This window comes from Pelodiscus sinensis, chromosome 1 (genome assembly GCF_049634645.1).
Source record: "Pelodiscus sinensis isolate JC-2024 chromosome 1, ASM4963464v1, whole genome shotgun sequence".
In the NCBI taxonomy this organism is placed as follows: Eukaryota; Metazoa; Chordata; order Testudines; family Trionychidae; genus Pelodiscus; species Pelodiscus sinensis.
Window position 1 is genome coordinate 131,067,799 of NC_134711.1, and position 7,305 is coordinate 131,075,103.

At 48.4% G+C, this 7,305-nt stretch overlaps 1 protein-coding gene across 9 annotated transcripts in view; it reads left to right on the forward strand.

Annotated features, from left to right (window-relative positions):
- The window catches only part of ARHGEF5 (Rho guanine nucleotide exchange factor 5), a 53,429-nt gene that overhangs the window by 39,263 nt on the left and 6,861 nt on the right, over positions 1 to 7,305 (forward strand). For all 9 annotated transcript variants that reach the window (XM_075901556.1, XM_075901546.1, XM_075901540.1 and 6 more), the window contains 3 exons: positions 483 to 635; positions 3,837 to 3,966; positions 5,518 to 5,592. In XM_075901556.1, coding sequence (XP_075757671.1) covers positions 483 to 635; positions 3,837 to 3,966; positions 5,518 to 5,592 — 358 coding nt within the window. The remainder of the gene's footprint in view (positions 1 to 482; positions 636 to 3,836; positions 3,967 to 5,517; positions 5,593 to 7,305) is intronic.

Below are 7,305 nucleotides of genomic sequence, written 5' to 3' on the forward strand. Positions count from 1 at the left end.
GCAACGGTAATCTAGATTTTATAAGAGCTGAAATCCCTTCTGCCTTAATTAGGGTGTATTTTGTAATTCCCCAGCTCTCTTTCACTCTAGAAAACAAACCCCCACCACCCAGATCTCTTCTGTCACCCAAAAGTGGAGAGAAACCTTGTGGTTAGTGTATGGGCCTTGTGCATAGCACAGCAAGGGAAGGAAAAGGGTGGCTGATAGAGACAAAAGGACCTTCTTGCTTTTCTTGTGCTCTCCCAGTCTGTCTGTACCCATCTACCGTCTCTTGTCTTATCCTCAAGAGTCTTAGCTTCTTGAGGTAGGGGCCATCTTTTTGTTCTATGTTAGTGGAAGGCCTAGCACGGTGGGATCCTGGCCTATGACTCTGGTAACTAAGGGCTATAGTAATACAAGTAACAAACACCACCATCACCGATCACTGCACATCACTAATGGAGTTTCTCTCTCTTTTCATGGTGACGTATGGGGCACTACAGCTTCCTCTTCGACTTGGAGGAGAAATTTGAGGAGAACATGTTCAACTTCAATGTGTGCGATGTGGCTCTGAGGCACGCTCCAGAATTCCGCCGGGTGTATCTTCCATATGTGACAAATCAGACCTACCAGGAGCAGATTTTCCAGAGGCTCATGTAAGAACGTTGTTTTGTTCCTGTCCCTCCTTGCTGCCCCTCATAGGTGCCCTTTATCAAGCAGGGAGAGCTGAGCAGTTGTAGGTTGCTCCCAGGTGGTCATGCACTGTCTACTGGGGGAGGGAGGACACAACAGTTGTCAAAGTCTTCAGTGTTACAGAAATAATCCTTTGCAGGAAGATGAATCAGCATCTGATTCTGCTAAGGTTGCTCCCAGGTGGTCATGCACTGTCTACTGGGGGAGGGAGGACACAACAGTTGTCAAAGTCTTCAGTGTTACAGAAATAATCCTTTGCAGGAAGATGAATCAGCATCTGATTCTGCTAAGTATCAGAGCCCCTTGCGGGACAAAGCAGAAACACCAACGTTACCACTGTGGAAGCAACCTACCCATTGAGGGGGGAATTGGAATGTGGCTATTCCCCCATCAGGAAAAGCCTCCCCATTCCAAAGGGCTCCATCTCACCAGGGGACTGCTTCTCTTGCCCAGCAAAAGAGGCAGTGAACAGGGAAGTGGCAAAGTGTGCAGACGATACATTATTCAAGATAGTGAAGTCCAAAGTTGACTGTGAAGCGTTACCCAGGATGTCACAAACTGGGAGACTGGACAACAAAATGGCAGATGCGACGAGGAGTCCTGTGGCACCTTATAGATTAACAGATTTATTGGAGCATAAGCTTAAGACCCACTTCGTCAGATGCATGTAGTGGAAATTCCAGAAGCAGGTATAAAAATACAGGCATAAGAAAAGAGTACCAATCAAGAGTAAGGCTAGAGATAACGAGGTCAATTCAGTCAGGGAGCATGAGGCCCACTTCTAGCAGCCGATCTGGAGGTGTGAACCCCAAGAGAGGAGAAACTGCTTTTGTATTTGGCTAGCCATTCACAGTCTTTGTTTAATCCTAAAGTGATGGTGTCAAATTTGCAGATGAACTGTAGTTCAGCAGTTTCTCTTTGAAGATTTTTTGTTGCAGAATGGCTACCTTTAAATCCGCTACTGTGTGTCCAGGGAGACTGAAGTGTTCTACAGGTTTTTGCATATTACCATTCCTGATCTCTGATTTGTGTCCATTTATTCTTTTACGTAGGGACTGTCCTGTTTGGCCGATGTATATAGCAGAGGGGCATTGCTGGCACATGATAGCGTATATTACTTTGGTAGATGTGCAGGTGAATGAACCCGTGATGGTGTGGCTGATCTGATTAAGTCCTATGATGGTGTCGCTGGTGTAAATACATGAGCAGGGTTGGCACCAAGGTTTGTTGGTTTCTGAGTTAGAGTTACTGTGGTGTGGTGTATAGTTGCTGGTGAGAATTTGCTTCAGGTTGGCGGGTTGTCTGTGCGCAAGGACTGGCCTGCCTCCCAAAACCTGTGAAAGTGAGGGATCATTGTCCAGGATGGGTTGTAGATCACTGATGATGCGTTGGAGAGGTTTTAGCTGATGACTGTAGGTGATGGCTAGTGGTTTATTTGTTGGGCTTGTCTTGCAGTAGGAGGCTTCTCGGTACACGTCTGACTCTGTTAATCTGTTTCCTGACTTCTTCGGGCAGGTATTGTAGTTTCAAGAATGCTTGGTGAAGAAAGCTTATGCTCCAATAAATCTGTTAGTCTGTAAGGTGCCATAGGACTCCTCGTCGCTTTTGCAGATTCAGACTAATACGGCTACCCCTCTGATACTTAAAATGGCAGATGACATTCAACATTGATAAGTGCAAAGTAATTCACAATAGAAAATATTATCCCAATGACACATGTATAATGGTGGGGTCTAAATTAGCTGCTACCACTCAAGAAAGATCTTGGAGTCACCATTGATAGTTCTCTGCAAACTTCAGCTCTGTGACCAGCAGCAGTCACAAAGGCTAACAATGTTGGGAACTATTAAGAAAGGAATAGAACATGAAACAATCTCATAAAACTACTGTATAAATATACTAGAAGATCTACCCGGCATTGCTTGGGTCTTTAATTCAATTCATTTTTTTTGTTTTTTCTTCATTTAAATCATTGCTCTGGGATGGATATGAGGGTTCGGTATGCAGGCTGCCCTCGGGAGAGAGGACTACTTCAGTCCTCTTTCACTGTAGCAATTTGGGGCCAGGTGAGAAGCACCTCTCCATGGCCACTGTAGATCCAGTGATCACAACCAGGAGAAGAGTGCACATCTCCAAGCTGGGGCAGGTCCAGGTTCGTCTGCCCCCATGATCCCCAGCTAGGGTGAGAAATGCAGCAAACTGTGGAACTCATTGCCATGGGATGCTATGATGGCCAAAAGTATAACTGGATTAAAAAAAAGTAGTAGGTACATTTGCAGAGGATAGGTCCATAAGTGACTATTAGCCAAGATGGTCAGAAATGTGGCTATGGGGCAACCCATAGCCTCTCACCACCGGAAGCCAGGAGGCAAAGACAGTATGGGTCACTCCCTCATACTCTCTTCTATGCATTCCCCCCGGCACCTCTTGTTCTGGCCATTGTCAGAATTAGAATACTGGGCCTGTTGGACAACTGGTCTGACTCAGCATGACCATTCATCTCGGGAAGGAACTAGATCCATGTGGCACCACTGATGCTGAGTATCTAATCTCCCCTGTGGCGTGCCCTCCCAGGCCCCACACCTGCTCCACACCTACCCCCAAGGTTCCACCCACACCTTTCTTCCCATCCTTGCTCTGCTCCCATGCCACCCAGTTCTGCCCCCTCCCAGAGCAAGTGGTGTCTTCATTTCTCCCCCCTCCTCCCACAGCACCTCCTGATATAACAAAACATCTGATCTGTGGAAGTACAGGTAGCCAGAGGGAGGCACACAGATGGTCAGGGTCTACCGGTGGGAAGGAGGTGCTGGGGGAGGGGGAGGTTCTGGTAGGGAGCTGCTAGTGGGAGCACCCACCATTTTTTCTGGGTGGATGCACCAACCCAGGAGCACTCACGGTGTCAATACCTATGGCTTTCTCAATGCCACCCTGCTGAGAGGTCAGTTCCCAAAGGGCCAGCCTGCACACTGCCTCTTCCCCAGCAGAAGGGTTCAGATCGTTTCTCCTGCAGGGAAGGAGCTGCTTCCAAGGTACAAGCAGCTGGCTCTGCTACTTGATCAAGTCAGTCTCTGATCCTGCCTCTCCCCTTGTGGAAGGCGCCACTGCTCTGCTATTCTGTGCAACTCCTAGACATCCCTCTCTCTCTCTCTCTCTCTCGCTGGCAGGAATGGAAATACACGGTTCCAGCAAGTCCTGGAGAGACTGGAGAGTGACCCAGTGTGCCAGCGCCTCTCCCTCAAATCCTTCCTTATCCTCCCCTTCCAACGCATCACCCGACTCAAACTCCTCCTACAGGTAACAGCGCTGTGGCCACAGAACAATCCAGCTACAAGGTTAGCTCCTCCCCCACTGCACAAACACAGGTCACTGCCCAGGAAACCTGTCCAGGGGCAGATAGGGAAAGAAAAAAGAGCTGAGGGGAACAGGGGGGGAAGTTTGCCTGTTCAATGGCCTGCCTAGCATGGCTGTGATCATTTTTGACAGTTGCTCTGACACCAAAGCAGGCTATATTAGAAATGTTAGACCCTTCCCATCTAGAGTTTAGGAGTTCTTCATGCTCAGCCAAAGTTTTAAAAATACCTTTAGCTGCACTCAGAAGCAAACAGGAGCCAGTATACCATACAGAGTCCCAGTGTGGTGTTCAGCATGCCTACTCGTGGACAGACAAAAGACATCTTGGACAAATAAGAACCATATTTTTGTACCTAGGAAGTTTTGTGCCATGACTAGAGTTAATTTCCCCCTACAGAAGTTATTGTGTGTGATCAGAGCCAGTCTTAGGGGGTGAGCTGGGTGGTCGCTTGGGGCTGCCATTTTCAAGGGGCTGTCAGCAGAGCTGGTTTTTTTTTTTTGCTCAACAAATTTTCCCCAGCGGATTTTTGTTTGTCAAATTTTTGTCCAGTATTTTTTTAAAACCATCTGGCAATCACCTGGGGCCACCAATTGGTTAGGACTGGTCCTGCTTGTGATAGATAAGTCTAGTACTACACCTGCAAAGATGGGAGTAGCACATGTAACAGGAAGGGACCCCAGTTGTCAGCGTGCAGGATCGAATATGGGACCTCTGAAACTAAAAGTATGAGCCTCTACCACATGAGCTGAAAGCGGCATGGCTCTTAGCTTACTAAGGCTGCAGTGCAGACTCACCAATCTCTCTTTCAAAACTAAGAGCGGCCCTGTGGCACCATAGGCTATGTCTAGACTGCAGGCTTCTTTCGAAAGAGCCTCTTTCAAAAGATCGCGTCTAGACTGCAGGCGGATCTTTCGAAAGAGCAATCCGCTTTTTCGAAAGAGAGCACCCAGCGAGTCTGGATGCTCTCTTTCGAGGAAGCCCTATTTACATTGAAGAACGCCTTCTTTCGAAAGAGGAACTTTCGAAAGAAGGCGTTCTTCCTCGTGAAACGAGGTTTACCGCCATCGAAAGAAAAGCCGCGTTCTTTCGAAATTATTTCGAAAGAACGCGGCTTGAGTCTGGACGCAGGGGAAGTTTTTTCGGGAAAAGGCTACTTTTCCCGAAAAAACCCCTGAGTCTGGACACAGCCATAGAGACTAACCAAAGTATATAGAATCATGAGCTTTGGTGGGCAAAACCCACTTCATCAGATGCCTCTCTGTCTCTCTAAGTGGTCTCAGTGTCACTAGATAGGACAGAACACCACGCCCAGGAGGTGGGTGGGTTACACATTCAGATTCCTGTGTTCATTGGTTCTCCTGGCCCCCTGCCCATTGCTCATCCTGTTGTTTCCTTGTCCCTGCCTCCCCCATATCTACACGCCCTTTTCTTTTGTCCTTGGGGTCAATTCTCTTGGCCTCTGTTCTGAGACCCTGCTTGTGCTTGTTCTGCAGAACATATTGAAGAGGACCCCTCCTGAGTCTGATGAAGAAGTGCAGGCCACACAGGCTTATGATGCACTTGAGAAGGTAAGGGGCACTAGCCCACTCTCCACTAGCAGTGCCATAGCCAACACAGCTGTAGGTAGTGAACCCAATGGCTGCAGGGATTCCCAGCAGCATGGAACTTCTATCAGGGACAGACTGAAATGCTCACATGATCTTACTGCTCATCTGTACCACATGCTCCTCAGGGGTAAGCAGGGAGCCCAAGGGCAAGAACTAGCCAGAGACTGAGGCTAGCACAGTCCCTGCTGAAGTAATTTAAGCAAGGGGCTGCTGGACATGAATGATGACAGATAAGTTTCTTTAGTTTTTGTTCTGGGCTCTCTCTCCTATGTGCTGATTGGCTGTTCACTCCCTTTGTCTTTCATTTATCCCAGTGGATTTAAACAGAAACCTACATCGCAGTAACTGCACCTGTGGTCTAGCAAGGGCACCCTCTCTCGGGAGGAGAACCCAAAGCTCTCTCCCTCCTGACCAGAGTTTTCCCAGGATGCACAGGGCCCTGCCTGCACCAAAGTCTGACTTGCAGGAGAACATCTCAGTAGGCCTGATGCGAAAGCATTAGTTGTTAAATTCATGGGGGAGCTTTTTCTGAACTATAAGTTTCTCTTTTTGCAGCTTGTAGCTTTGATATCTCTGTTCCAAGAATAGGTAATCACCAGACAATGGGTTTCTTCCTATGGCACAGCTTCAAAGGGCTGGGTCCAGAGATGGGAATTTGCATTCACCTCCTCCCAAATACTTCCTAAGAAACCCTTTCAACTTTGCTTGTCCCAAAGGCTTTCTTGTCTGGCATATTGTCTAAAGCTTGGAAGCTTATAATGCTGGTCACATCTCCCCCCTAGAAAAGTTGCACACAATTCTACGACAAAAATGTAATGGATTCCAAAGATACTTCATTCAAAATAAGGGCTTTTCAAGGCTACTGCAGGAAACTCCTATATCTGTCTCATAGACACCCCAAAAATCATGGCATTAATGTACCACTCACACAATCAATCTGTATGTGGTTTCTCTTTTCCCGACCTTTTTTCTGTTTAGACTGAAGCTTCTGTGGGCAGGGCTGTCTGGTAATTCCTGTTCACACCATGCCTGGCACAAAAGGGTTCTGCTCCTGGTTGGTCACTATAGTAATAAACATGATAAACAGGGCAATAATTTGTGTTGGAGGGATCATGATGCCACCCTTGTCACTGCAGGTATTTGCCCCCCTGCCCCTCCTCAACTACTCAGATCAGTTTTGGTGCATGGCTTGCTATACAATCCCTCCCCTCCCCAAGTCTCATAGAAGTGAGTCTCCCACAGCACAGCATCTAGAGTACAGGAATTTGGGACAGCTGGGTGTGGGGAAGAACATCACGCTCTGGTGGTCACCAGTTGGTCAATTGTGATGGACTGGTCAATCCTGGAGAGCCTCCCAGTCGGTCATGAACTCTGGGGGTGGAGCAGGACTGCTGCTAAGGCAGGCTGCTGGCCGACTCTGGTGACATGCTGCTGGCCCATTCCCAGAAGCAGCCAGCATGGCCCTGAGGCCCCACAACTCCTTGTATGTGGAGGGGAGGTAGGGGACAGGAGACTCTGCACGCTGCTCCTGCCTGCAAGCACTGCCTCCTGCAGCTGCCATGGGCCGGGAACTGTGGCCCAAGGGATGGTGCCAGCAGAGAGGGACAGCACATGAAGCCACGTGCCCTCTGCCTCCCACTCCCCCAAGACCAAGGGGCCTGTTGGCCTCTTCTG